Here is a 15,254-nt window from a genome sequence, read left to right on the forward strand (position 1 = left end):
CACATTTGAAATACACACACACACACACACACACAGTGCATTCAAAAAGTATTCAGACCTCCTTCACTTTTTTCAATTTTGTTATGTTGCAGCCTGATACTGCAATCATTCAAATTCATTTTTTTCTCATTAATCTACACTCACTACCCCATAATGACAAAGTGAAAACAGAATTTTAGAAATGTCTGTAAATTTATTAAAAAGAAAAAACTGAAATATCACATTGGCGTAAGTATTCAGACCCTTTGCAACACTTGAAATTTAGCTCAGGTATCTCCCATTTCTCTTGATTGTTGCTGAGCTGTTTCTACACCTTGATTGGAGTCCACGTGTGGTAAATTAAATTGATTGGACATAATTTGGAAAGGCACACACCTCTCTGTAGAAGGCCTCACAGCTGACAGTGCATACTGTATCAGAGCAAAAGCCATGAGGTCAAGGGAGCTGCCTGCAGAGCTCAGAGACAGGATTATTGCAAGGCCCTGATCTGGGGAAGGCTACAAGAAAATTTCTGCTGCACTGAATGTTCCCAAGAGCAAACTCCCAAGAGGTTTGGCACAACTGGGACTCTTCCAAGAGCTGGTTGCCTGGCCAAACTGAGGAATCGGGGGAGAAGAGCCAAAGTTAGAGAGGTGACCAAGAACCCGATGGTCACTCTGACTGAGCTCCAGAGATCCTGTGTGGAGATGGGACAAAGTTCCAGAAGGACAAGCATCACTGCAGCCCTCCACCGATCTGGGCTTTATGGCAGAGTGGCTAGACAGAAGCCTCTCCTCAGTGCAAAATACATGAAAGCCCACTTGGAGTTTGCAAAAAAGCACCTGAAGGACTCTCAGACTGTGAGGAACAAGATTCTCTGGTCTGATGAAACCAAGATTGAACTGTTTAGCCTCAATTCTAAACGTTATGTCTGGAGGAAACCAGGCACCACTCATCACCTGCCCAATACCATCCCACCAGTGAAGCATGGTGGCAGCATCATGCCGCGGGGATGTTTTTCAGCAGCAGGGACTGGGAGACTGGCCAGGGTTGAGGGAAAGCTGAATGGAGCAAAGGACAGTTATCCTCAATGAAAACCTGCTCCACAGTGCTCAGGGCCTCAGACTGGACCGAAGGTTCACCTTCCAACATGACATCCTAAGCACACAGCCAAGACAACACAGGAATGGCTTAGGGACAACTCTGAATGTCCTAGAGTGGCCCAGCCAGAGCCCTGACTTGAGCCCTATTGAACATCTCTGGAGAGACCTGAAAATGGCTGTCCACCGACGGTCCCCATCCAACCTGATTGAGCTTAAGAGGATTTGCAAAGAAGAATGGCAGAAAATCCCCCAACCCAGGTGTGCAAAGCTTGTCGCATCATACCAACAAAGTCTCGCTGTAATTACTGCCAAGGGTGCTTTAACAAAGTACTGAGTAAAGGGTCTGAATACTTATGCCAATGTGATATTTCAGTTTTTTATTTTTAATAAATTTACAGACATTTCTAAAATTCTGTTTTCACTTTGTCATTATGTGGTATTGAGTGTAGATTAATGAGAAAAAAATGAATTTGAACGATTGTAGTATCAGGCTGCAACATAACAAAATTGAAAAAAATGAAGGGGGTCTGAATACTTTCCAAATGCACTGTGTATGTATATGTATATGTATATATGTATGTATGTAATAATATAGTAAAATACACTAAAATACAATGAAGTATTAGTGAAGAAACAGTAGAAAAAAATTAAAAAGAAAATTTTATATATTTTTTAAGGAATTGTCTTACTGAAATGCTTTAAATCATTTATTGATTTATTTGTTTGGCAAACTTCAGCCCCAGGGCAATCAAACAACTCTTGGCAATTTACATTTAAGCTGCATATAAAACAAGAAATAAAACATCCACGATCAGAATAAAACCAGTCACAATAACAGCATAAAGTCAAGCCAAGACAAAGCCCATAAAAAACAAAATATAAAAGGGGGGGGGGAATAAAGATGTAATAAATATGCATATGTTATTAGTTCAGCAACAATAATTTCCAGCAGTATGACCGAGGCCTGCCTGCCTTTGGTGATTTGCATTTAAGGGTGTTTTAACTGTATGAAGTGCTGCTTGTTTTTAGTTAATGTGTATATCGAAACTTGTGCACCTTTCCTTAAAGGTACAGCAGTTTTAAAAAGATTTTGGGAATCTCTAAAACCATGTACTGCCTCATTTTCCTTTAGGTACAAGCTATCTTGTAGCAGCTCCATATTTCCTGTGAAATTGGAATTTGAGTCCTTTCTGTTATCACAAATAATTCAGAACTGTCATGTACAGCATGAAATTCTAACCTCTTAATTTGTTGACCAGATTACAAAGCTAGCAAAAGAAGTTGCCCAGTGTCAGGACACAATTTTGCCTTTGAGACTGTCCACCATAACAGTATCTGTAGTGCAGCTTCAGGAACTGATTGACTGGATATATACTTACTTGCGCTATTTGAGGTGATTTTGGACATTAGTTATCTTCTTAGAAATAAGGCTAATGCATAAGGGGACTCTGATTTGAATTGATAAGATTGTCCTTATGCACACAAAAGCTGTGTTCTTATGAAAGAGATAGCCAACTTTAACTTTATTAATCTTGTGACAATAATATTTAGCTATTTTGTTCTGTGATTCTGGGAACAACAGGTTCTTGAACTCAAGCCCAGGCCAGAAATGGTGATGATTAAGCAAATGAACTTTACCTTACTGTGTTAGGGATTAGGGAGGGTGAACTTTTGATCATCACTCAATTATTTTGTCCTGTAAAAATTAATGACATATTTCTAAGTCATTATCTGGGATCTTATATTATTGTACTGTATCATCAGAATACTTGCTAGTGTATTATATTTTTAGAAGTAAGATTAATGAGCTTTTATCTCCCAAAAATGTATGAGTTTTCTTGAATTCTGACAATGAAATAAAGCAAGATGACACATTCTTGGCCTAAATATGCATCTCTTCCTTCTATGAAACTGATGAATTTCCAAATATGTTTGGTGACCTTTCCATGTGGGAACTGTTCCTTTGGCTGATAAATAAAGGAAGTTATTTCTTTCATAGCATCATAGCACTGGAAAATTAACATTAAGGCACATTTTCAGTGGAGAATTACTGGATCAGTGGCCCAAAATAATAATATTACACAGTAGATGCACATAGCAGCATTCCCAGGGTGTGCCAAATCAGCTAATCCAATTCTGGAACAAACCCAGTCTGATGAAGGTCTTTGTGGAGATAACCCACAGTTAGAATCAGAAGATAGAACTCCATTCTCTCATAGCCTAGCATGGGAAAACCAAAACAATTATTTTTGTTGTTTTTTATGCTACAAGAAATTGAAATATTTCAAATTTTGTACAACATCGTGCAGAATTGTTGAAGGTACAGTTCCTTAAAATGTGTTGTGTTCTTGTTTGTCAATTATCCATAACTTTGTTGTTTGGGAACATTTATTTTCATGTAATTATAAAAGTCCCCATGGGAATGAACAGCTTTGTAAAATTTCAGACAAAGGTTATCTGTTGAAGCATAAATAGACAAGATGAACTCATGAATCTTGTCAGTTGGCCAGGTCAATTAGTTAATGCATTTAACAAAACATTATTACTCAGATAAGAGACTGGGCAAGAATCTGGTGAAGGAAATGACAAAATTTTCATCTCTCTGCTCTAAGATTTCTCTATTCCTACAGGTCTATGCTGAGGGTGGTCATTAGTGGTCTCATTAAAAGGGCTTGGGGATTTTTGAAAATTGTATTTGTTTGACTGTTGCATGAATTAAATCAATCATGGGAAGCTAAGATGAGAAGCAATACATAAACATCAGGTGCTCTGGGTTTTTTCCCCCCATTGGTGCGTTGGGGGAAAGGGGACTCAGAATTCTTCCAACTGTTTTTTCCCATCATTTAATATATATTACAATTATAATCATATAAGCATCACATTAATAGGGAAATGTCAGATGGTAAGAAGAGATATATATATAAATGTTGACCTTTTCTTCTAATAGTGGTGATACATTTTTAGCATGTTTAGAAAAGACCTGTAGACTTTTTCATTCCTTCTAACTAAATGGCACATGATGTAATGAATTTTACAAAAACACATATTGTTTATTACTATCTTTGGTAATGCTGAGATTTTTGTACTTTGCAAGAGCTGAGTGATGATATTAAAAATGTGTCTACTGTTAAAGTAAGGAGATAAATCCACAAAGTGGATAAATTTAAAGTTACCTAAAATACTATCTTTGTACTATATGGTAGGTTTATTTCTTATCATATTTTCCATCTGCCTAGATTAATAGGAACTTTAAACTGCTATTAGCTGAACTCTTATACCTGTCGTTTCTACTTGAAATTATGGAGTGGAAGGTGTACATTCCTTACCAGTTGAGAATGTAGGGAATGTTTCCTTTATCTTGAGTGAACAAATAGTGCATTTTTGTCATAGTTTGTTCCTTGCTACTTATCTCACTCATTGCCTTGATATTTGAGGAGTTGTACTCCTTTAAGTTGCTTTCAGTTCCAAGCCACATCTAAGAAACTTTTTTAATGCTTTCTGTTTCATTGGTCAAAAGTTCATTACTGGTCAGGATTGTTGAATTGTAATGTGCAAAATCAAGAGATTCCAGGTCTCAGCTTTAAATATTGATGATGCTGGCTGAAGGACGATTCATCAAAATACTCGGAATGCTATAGGTTCCTAAACTTTGGCTTATGAATATATGATGATATATAGAAACAATTGGGGAAAAAGTAATTCAAATGCTTATTTACATTAATATTCTATAAAATATAAACATAAAATTAACAATCCAGTAATTGTCACTTTCTTTAGTGCATTTCTGTTGGTTTGCAGGATTTGTTCCCCTCATTTTGAATTTATTATATCAAGATGTTACAGAGTAATTTGAAAGCAAGATCCCAGAAACCTTCAAGGCCAATATAATATATAAAAATATGTTAATGTATAAAAATGTGAACATTTTTTTCTCGATATCTTTTTATCAACCTCCCTCCAAATCTTCAATTATTCCTTGATATAGATTCATCTGCAATTATGAAAAATTAAATAGAAAGATTTGGCTTTAATTCATTTACTGCTGAACATTTTTCTTATCTCCTTTAATGGAATCTGTATTGTGTCCATTTTTACAATATAACATATCTATGTACCAATGTACTTGAAAAATGTGAAGTTTTATTCTCAGTCTGATGTAAACATAATTTGACAAAGCTCATAAGAGATGACAAGTAAATTGTAAAAAAAAATTAGCTTCTGATACATGACTATGTATAAGTAGTTCGAAGTGAATTATATATGAAAAAGCATATTGACATATTCAGGAAGAAAGAAAAAATTATATAGCAGTGTTCTTGCAAGATTTCCCCATTTGCTTAGATTAATTTCAGATTATACATGTTTAAATTTAAGTTAATTGGATTTTAATAGAGTTACAGTTGCAAAAGTTATTAATTGGATTATTTTAATTTTGTGTCTTTCTCATTCTCTCATCCTATGTTTATGGAAGTTTCTAAACAGAACTACTGTTGCTTCTATCAAAAGGCACTTTCCTGATATTTGGGGGGGAGGCAGGGGGAGGGAGGAAATAGACAGTAATGGTGGGAAAACATGGGAAGGGTTAAAATAGAAGACAGCCTTCTATAAAATGTCTGTGACTGAGGCAGCATGATTGCAGAATGAAAGCCTGATCTGGAAGCATCCTATGTTTCATCCAGAAAGACACACAGTGAACCCTATTCATACTTCTTTTGTCGCTTTTTTCACTTTCACGAAGTTCACTTGCAAAACACAAACGTTGAAATGTTGTAATAGCATTTGAGAATTGCATAGTTGACTGTGTTCAGCCTTAAAAGGGACTCTCCCCCCACCCCCAAGTGGGGAAAAGCAGTGTAACCAGTTTTCCAGGCAACTATGTGTGAGTAGGAAAGCTGAACTATTGTGGAAGTGTAATGATGGCCTCCAAAAAACAGGGTAGAGCTGAGAAAGACTGAATAGCGGTCTTGTTGTCAATGCAACACTGCCGCAGTTTATAAGTCTAGTCCATTTGGAGTGTCTATCTATTACGTAGTGTCCATTGCTTTCTCCTGTTTTAACTCTGAGCTTTTCTCCTTTTCGTTTGCTCCTGTGCACCTCCCAGAGTTGGCTAATTTGGGGCAAACTATAAATGCTGTTGTGAGAGCTAGTTTGGTGTAGGGGTTAAGGCACCAGGCTAGAAACCAGGAGACCATGAGTTCTAGTCCTACCTTAGGCACAAAGCCAGCTGCGTGACCTTGGGTGAGTCCCTCTTTCTCAGCCCTAGGAAGGAGGCAATGGCAAACCACTTCTGAAATCTTGCCAGGAAAACTGCAGGGACTAGTCCAGGCAGTCACCATAACTCAACACTGACTCGAAAGCACATAGACACACATAAATGCTATTAAATAAATAAAATTATTATTTTATACAGTTTATAGGCCACCTCATTCAGTAATGCTCAGCGTGACTTACAAAAGGAAATAAACTCTACAACAGTAAAATAAATAAGGTACTGCTTTGGTTATCAAATAAAAGAATCAAGCACCAAACTTTCCTTATGCATCAGTAGGTCCCACATGAAGGTCTAACATTCAGTGCCAAAGATAATGCAGAAGTTTAGAAAAGCCAAAAGGCACACTCCTTTTGCACAGAATTGTAGGAAAGGGCATCTGAAGAGGCTCCTTATTAATTTCCTTTCTGATTCTAACTCTGGCACTCGAAAGCTGGAGTAGTAGCAATACTCTCCTCCCTTCCCAGCACATACCAACTCATTTTTCTGCTCAGCACAACTTGTCATAGTAGACTTGAATGTCATGGTGGCTTAGGATATAAATTCCTAGACAAGGAATAAATGCTGGATTTAATGAATTATGAGTGAAAACTAAGGCCTTTGAGTTCTGCTCATAATCACAGAAGGCAGAGTTGACTTGTATTTTCTTTACTACTACTATAGTCGCGTAGACTGCCATAAGATACTTAGATTTCCTCCTCCTGCGTGAAAAACTAGTAAGCAATATATTATTTCAACATTTCTCCCCCAAAGCTAAATGATTGGAGGGACCCATTAAAAAAATTAACTGTAAGTAGAAGCCAGAACAGTTGGTGACAAAATTCTCCCTCCCTTCTCCATCTGTAATTTAGCTTATCTGGAGGGTTTGAAGAGAAATGTATAATTTTTATGTCTCTTAGTGTCTATAAAGATTTGGAATGAATTAAATATAGGTTCAGAGAAACCCTTTCATTTATGCAACTCTCAAATTCCCCTGCTCTGAAACACACCTATAATGGAAAGTTCTTTTTTTATTACTATTATTTCACAATGGAAAACTAAGGTCCTCCCTTCTAAAGTAGGTATATATGAGACTTAAAGTGAAATCCATGTAAATATTTGGAATGATTCTCCCTCTCTTTCCCTCCAGCAATATGCATGCCAGAAGTAACCCTTTAACTTTTTTTGTTAAAGAATCACTGTAAGGGATATGTTCTGACTTTGGAAGAAAGAAATCAAATAGTACTGGAAAATGACCTATCACAAATCTAATTTTAGTCTCTCTGGTTATTCACATGTTCTGTTGCTATTTAACTTGCCAAAAATTTGGCTGCCAGTCAGATACACTGACAATATCTTAGCAGCAATAATCAGTAGAGAGCATTCATCTTTAGCCCTAGCTTTCATTATCTTTTTGGTTTTATAACTTACCTTTCAATGTGGAATTGAAATAATGACATATTTGCCCTGTTTGCTGCTGTCTTTACTATCTTCCCCTTTTGCTGTTATTTTCCTTATGTCAGAATTTAGGTTCTAAATTGTTTAAATCAGACCCTGTATTCTATAAATCATCATGCATCAGGACAATAATAACATGCCAATTTAATAATACCTTAATGTGAAAAATGCATCATATGGTGACAGTTTCCCATGTGAAAGTATATTCCTTCATCTGTGTGCAAACTTTGTGATATAAAAATGTCACTGATTTCCTACTCACCCCCAAAATCTGAATAGGAAACACTGTGTGTGCATAGAAGTCTCAATTCCTCTTTTGATGCTTTTGGATAGTGTTTTAGATCAAGCCTAGATCTGATCTATTATGTTTATTTTTTTATGGAATGGTATTTCTCTTAATACATACTAGCAGTTTTCTCAATTTCCAGTTGGATATGGAAATGTGAAAAAGCTGCACACACACAGTTTCCTTCATGTCTGTTCATCCAAGCTCACATCTTCCTGAATTGTATTTGCAAGATCTCTCCTTTTTTGTCAAAATGTTTAATTATGTTCCTTTTTTTAAATTAGGCCTTTGGTATTCTTTCCTTTGCAACATTCTTCCTGCTTCAGACCACCCAGCTAGCAAATACAATATTTGACCGGTTGACACAGATTCTCATCAGCTTCGTTGCTATGGGTCTCCCAGCATGATGGCAGTTATAGCCCATCATCTCATCAGGAGTTCTAAAGGGGTCATTTGTCAAAGATTCATCGATTACTTAGGCATTACAAAAGAACAGCACAGCACAAGATTCATTAGCTTGTATGAGACATTGGCAATTGCAGGTGCCTTTTGGATAAATAGAACTAAGGTATTTGCGAGATATGCTAAACCATGATCCATGTGAATGGTCAGGGATATGTCAACCTAAGTGCCTGCCCTCTCCCCCTTTCTCCTCAGCAGCCAGGAGAAAAACGGCTCCGAGTTTAGTTTCACTTCAGCACGTTTCTTGTGTGTTATACTTGCAAAACAAGGAATTGTGGCTTAAATTCTAACTCCAAATCATTCACAAAAAAGAACAAAAGGTTGGAATATGGTTCAGCCATTACCAAACAGAATTGTCCGTAGCAACAAGAAATTCGCTGAATTAAATACAGTACTGTGCAAAAGTTTTAGGCAGGTGTGAAATGCTGTAAAGTAAGAATGCTTTCAAAAATATATATTGTAATTGTTTATGTTTATCAATTTACAAAATGCAAAGTGAGCGAACAGAAGAGAAATGCAAATCAAATCAATATTTGGTGTGATCACCCTTTGCCTTCAAAACAGCATCAATTCTTCTAGGTACACTTGCACACAGTTTTTGAAGGAAGTCAGCAGGTAGGTTGTTCCAAACATCTTGGAGAACTAACCACAGCTCTCCTTTGGATGTAAGCTGCCTCAAATCCTTCTGTCTCTTCATGTAATCCCAGAGAGACTGGATGATGTTGAGATCAGGGCTCTGTGGGGGCCAAACCATCACTTCCATGATTCCTTGTTCTTTACGCTGAAGATAGTTCTTAATGACATTGGCTGTATGTTTGGGGTCGTCCTGCTGCAGAATAAATTTGGGGCCAATCACATGCCTCCCTAATGGTATGGCAGGATGGAGAAGTATCTGCTTGTATTTCTCAGCACTGAGGACACCATTGATCCTGACCAAATCTCTAACTCCATTTGCAGAAATGCAGCCCCAAACTTGCAAGGAACTTCCACCATGCTTCACTGTTGCCTGTAGACACTCATTCTTGTACTGCTCTCCAGCCCTTTGGTGAACAAACTGCCTCCTGCTACAGCCAAATATTTCAAATTTGGACTCATCAGTCCAGAGCACCTGCTGCCATTTTTCTGCACCTCAGTTTCTATGTTTCCGTGCATAGTTGAGTTGCTTAGCCTTGTTTCCACGTCAGAGGTATGGCTTTTTGGCTGTAGTTCTTCCATGAAGACCACTTCTGGCCAGACCTCTCCAGACAGTAGATAGGTGTACCTGGGTCCCACTGGTTTCCACCAGTTCTGTGCTGATGGCACGGCTGGACATCTTCCGATGTCAAAGGGAAGTAAGCATGATGTGTCTTTCATCTGCATTAAGTTTCCTTGGCCAACCACTGCGTCTGTGGTCCTCAACGTTGCCCGTTTCTTTGTGCATCTTCAAAAGAGCTTGAACAGCACACCTTGAAACCCCAATCTGCTTTGAAATTTTTGCCTGGGAGAGACCTTGCTGATGCAGTCTTAACTACCTTGTGTCTTGTTGCTGTGCTCGATCTTGCCATGGCGTATGACCTGTGACATGAAACTGTCTTCCACAACCTCACCTTAGTAGCAGAGAGTGGCTGTTCCTCATCCAGTTTTAAGCCCCCTACACAGTTGTTTCTGTTTCAGTTAATGACTGTGTTTCAACCTACATATGAAATTGATGATCATTAGCACCTGCTTGGTATAATTGGTTAATCATACACCTGACTCTAATCCTACAAGATCCCTGACTTTGTGCAAGTGTACAAAGTGTGCATTTCTCTTCTGTTCACTCACTTTGCATTTTGTTAATTGATAAACATAAACAATTACAATATATATTTTTGAAAGCATTGTTACTTTACAGCATTTTTTCACACCTGCCTAAAACTTTTGCACAGTACTGTATGTTCCCTGATTTATTCCTCATAATTGGGTGGCCTTTCTTGCTCACCTCTGCAATATAGAGTTATGGCTTAATGTGACTCGTTAACTGCACAGTTTTAATACATTGATCGCAATTATTTTGATTTTTTATGAAACAGACCTAAAATATTGATGCTCAATATATATAGATGTACCTTCATAGATAGCTTTAGGATTTGGGGACAGGAATGACCTTCTTACCAAATGAGCAGGAGAAAAGAGCTCTTAGGTTTGTCCTGTCAGTACAGGTAGTCCCTGGTCTAAGAACAAGTTCTGTTCCCAAGGTCTGTCCTTAAGTCAAATTTGTATGTAAGCCAACTGTATTATTGTATAATACTGTATAAGTGAACTCGAACCATTGTGTATTTAGCTTGAATTATTGTATATTTAATTCAAATTTTGCTACGATAGGTTCCGTCTTTAACTGTGGGTCGTCTGTAACCTGGATGTTCTTAACCCGGGGACTACCTTCTATTGTAGCATCCCCCCTACGCCACAAATGTAATCTTACAGGGCTCTCCTTGCTCTTGGCCACAACGTCCTGCTGCGTTCATCCTGTGCTGATTTGGCCCCACTTGAAAGGGAAGAAGGATGCCATTGTTGTTTGGCTTTGTTCTTCGCTAAAGCTCTCTAAGAACGGTTAACTGGCTGTTGTCAGCTGTCTTACTTGCCTATACAAGTAACAGCTGGATATAGATCATGCACTGTATCTCCAATCCCCAAAGACCTACATGAAAAGCTCTGGAATGATTTTTTTTAGCTTCCTTAACATACCAATAGATATTATCTTGTATTTGTTCAACACAAAATTATTTGTTACGAAACATAATGAAATCATCCATTTATTGTTTAAGCCAAACTAATCCCTACTTTACAAATCAAGAAACCATAGATTTACAGTAGTTTTTGTATTGCTTTTCCTCTTTAATTGTCAGCTGAGGTCAAAATGTTTTTGTTGTGGTTAATTTAAATAGATACATATATTACCTTTGTCAGATCTGTATTGACATAAGGATTTTATTAGATGTTATACGCATTACAAATATTATAGAACATGAGTTAATATTGTAACTGAATTGTGTGACCAATTCTGAAAGATTTTCTATGTAGTTGCATCATAAAGGAAACATAACAATATATTTCACCATGTAAACAAGAGCAATACAGTACAGATGTTTGTAAACAGGTCTAAAAGCATTTGTTGTGTATTGTCTAAATTAAATAGGTATTAAAAGATACCTATTCCCACATGAGCCTCTTCTATTATTAGAATGAACTTGGAATCCATTCGTGGGTATCCAGGACTATGGATGTTAAGCAAATTAAGAATTTTCCCAACTACTGTTTTCAAGCAATATTTAAGACTATTTTCTTGAAAACTGTAATAGCGAAGGGTTGCATATGGGGAGAAGGGAACCATGTTATGTAATTTAGAAGGAGGAAAATAATTCAAGTATGTCTATAACTGCGGTAAAGAAGATGTCACTTCACTAAGTATTTTTTTGTTTTCTTTCTCTTTGCTTTCTGTTGTTTTCAACACTTTTTTCTTTCCTTTTTTTCTGTATTTCATGTTTATTTTTTAACTTTCTAAAAATTTCTTTAATAAAAGTTGTATAAAAAAATAAAAAGAAAACTAATAGCTGTAATAACAAGTGTTGTCTACCAACTGAATATATATTGAATGCAATTATAGGACTCATCGTGAAATCTGAAAGTCAGCAACATTCCCCATTGCTCTGGAAAATATTTGCATTGTTTCTCACTTTACACATTTGTCACTGAAAACACAAACATAATATTGGTCTGCTCTTAACTGTGTGTAGAGAGAATACTAAAGAAATATAATTAATTAGAATATTCTATTTTAATAGAATAGAACAAATAGAATAAATTTGAAGTCAATCAAATCGAGAAATAACTATGTATCTTCAAATTCAGTTGTCCAGACCTAAGCATGAAATTGTTAAACATTTAGGATAATTTTTTAGGTGGAAAGTGAATTAACACACTGTTGCTCTACAAGGGGTAAATATGGATGGTGGTAATGATGATGGTGGACCAAAATTGAACCACTTCAGCTTGGAAAAAGTATGTAAAGCTTTTGTAGTATTTCCTGCATAGAACAAATATGAAAATTACTAAATAATTTAGTAAGACAAGATTGCCCTTTGATGATAGGAGTATGCAGGAGCTTCAGTAAGCCTTCTCCCTAGCATTTCTTGTATATCCACCTATTGAAACAATATGTATGCATCATTCTAATGCATCATTCTTTCTGCTTCAGTTCGCAGCTCATCTGGTGAAAATAAAATATCCAAGAATTTGCATTTTGGACGGTGGCATAAACAAAATCAAGCCAACAGGTCTTCTAACAGTTCCTTCTCCACAAATATGAACAGCAAAGCTTAAAGTGTCTCTTAGCTCTATGAAAAAAAAAATGTTAAGAGTACTACAATGTTTTAATTCTGCTAACACCACAAATTATTGTCTGCTCACAGTGGTTTTGCAGTAAAGTTTTTTTTTTTTTTAATTTACCTTCTGTCACAGACTTAGCTTGACTGGAAGAAGCTATAAAATATTAAAATGTATGATATAATTCTAAGAAATCTTCAGTTATTTGAGCTTCATCCATCTAGCAGGATAAAAAAAAATTGCAGCTGTATATATAAAATCTGCACTTACTCAAATTATGAGTGTGAAATTACATGAATGATTTAATAGTGTCATTTGAGAGAGTGATACATATAAGATGTAATTATTTCAATTCAAGAATCAATTTGTTTTACTAACTAGTTTATTTCTGGACCATGGGATATTTAAAATAGAGTAGGAGAAAAAACTGGAAATTGCCTTCAGAGCATGCTTGTTGAATCTTTAGAAAGAACATTTCATAGAAATACATCCAAACATCCTTCCATCTCTTGTTATATTTGTGGTATTGCAGTAGCTGTCATGAAATAGCCTTAATTCTGTCTGTAAAATTTAAATATATCATGTTTTGAAAATTATTTGTAGAAGAATAAACTTTTACTCTTGCATTTGAAATATTGTTTCTATAAGTATTGCTAATCAATGAAGAGAGGAAACTAGAGAAAAGGAAATATGGAAAACCTTTGGTATTGTGGTATCTGTGTGTTCCCTGAATCTTCATGATTGCAAAGAATTGAAATTAGCCTGATAATTTTTTCTCTGAGTAAGAGACTGCCTTTAAAGAGAGTTTAACCATTTTAAATTGTATTTTTTATTTATCTTATGTAAAGCATGAAAGAGATCAGTGTTTCAGTATCTAGTAATAAACAGATTGTAATGACTTTACAATCCAGAATAATTTCTGGTTAAAAAAAAATCTAAATGGCAGTTTAAAAAATAGATTTCATGTAATGTCATTAAAATGCTTTTTCAGGGGTAACCTTTCATTGTATAAATGTGGAACGCTGTTATATAAAAATAGCCATGGATATGGTGAACATTTTTTCCCATACACAAAGTACGTGTGTTTAAATACGTCATCAAAAAATAAAATTAAAATAAAATACCAATTTTTTTTACCATAAATTGAGTCTGATTTTACATTATTTTTTCATAGAGACTATGAAAAATCCAGTATTTCTTCTGATTCAGAAGACAAGTTAGCTGATGGATGTTTCAGATCATGCCATTCTTTAACTCTGTACACAGTTTTAACATGCTTTGGATCTATATTTTGAGATGAAGAGTTTATCTAAAAGACATGTAAATCTTATACTGTCTTCTTGTACCATAAATACATTTGATTCAGATGTCTCCACTTCCAAATTGGGGCCAGAGTGACATAGAAACTGCCTCAACTATCATCTTGACTTTTTTTTTTTTTTTACTTCCCCTGCAGAGGCTCACGGTTCCAAACCATGATTAAACAAGCCTTAGCAATTAGTTATTTTCAATCAATGGAATTAATTCATGGCCAGATTAATACTTAGAAATTTCAGTGCTAACTTCAAGCCAGGTTCATAACACTAAACTTAAAAGTAGATGAGTTTTACAAGGAATTTCAGAATCCTTCACTATGTCAGTTAGATATGAAAAATGGAGAAAATTATCCAGCTTTCACTCTTCTAGTCCCCTTCATCAACTAGCATCTCATCCCAGTGGAAGCCATGATAAGATGAAGACTGGAAAAGTCTGTTTCACCCCCACCCAGTAGTTCATTTTTTAAACTTTGGATTGGTTTAGGAAAATCAAAGGCTCTTTAGGAAAAGATTTAAGCACTTTTTATTACTGCCTGCTGTAGACAGAGTGAGCCATCCTGTGAAGCCTCAGCAAATATAGATGCTGTCTCACTACCAACAGATCTGGGAAAAAGGTTATACAGCAGGATCCAAATGTTATCGTTCTTAGAATAAACCCACTGAAATTTGCTAAATGAAGCCTATTGATTTAATAGGTCTGCTCTAAATATAATACAACTCTAAGTGACCTAAACCAGTTTTTCTCAATCTTGGCAACTTTAAGATGAGTGGACCTCAACTCCCAGAATTCTGGGAGTTGAAGTCCAGTCATCTTAAAGTTGCTAAGGTGGAAAAACATTGACCTAAACAGTTTGAAATGCAGGCAGCTAGAAAATCACCTGTGATTTCATCCTGTTGCTTAAACATTGCAAAAGGTAAACTGTTGACTGTACTTAGATAACCCAAAACATGCAATGCATCTTGCCTCAGTGTCTTTGATTCTTTTCTAAATATAAAAATACAGATTAAAAATAATTCTTAGGCAAAATAGAGGTGGATATCCCTTTTATCCTCCAGGT

At 36.0% G+C, this 15,254-nt stretch overlaps 1 protein-coding gene across 2 annotated transcripts in view; it reads left to right on the top strand.

Moving 5' to 3' along the window:
- The window catches only part of TBCK (TBC1 domain containing kinase), a 96,111-nt gene extending 82,367 nt beyond the window's left edge, over positions 1 to 13,744 (top strand). For both annotated transcript variants that reach the window (XM_088132998.1, XM_088132999.1), the window contains exon 26: positions 12,753 to 13,744. In XM_088132998.1, coding sequence (XP_087989124.1) covers positions 12,753 to 12,863 — 111 coding nt within the window. In that variant the 3' untranslated portion in view covers positions 12,864 to 13,744. The remainder of the gene's footprint in view (positions 1 to 12,752) is intronic.
- Positions 13,745 to 15,254: the final 1,510 nt, after the last annotated feature.

This window comes from Python bivittatus, unplaced genomic scaffold, assembly GCF_059951505.1.
Source record: "Python bivittatus isolate LINGU-HERP-01145 unplaced genomic scaffold, Pbiv_v1 ctg000070_np1212, whole genome shotgun sequence".
In the NCBI taxonomy this organism is placed as follows: Eukaryota; Metazoa; Chordata; class Lepidosauria; order Squamata; family Pythonidae; genus Python; species Python bivittatus.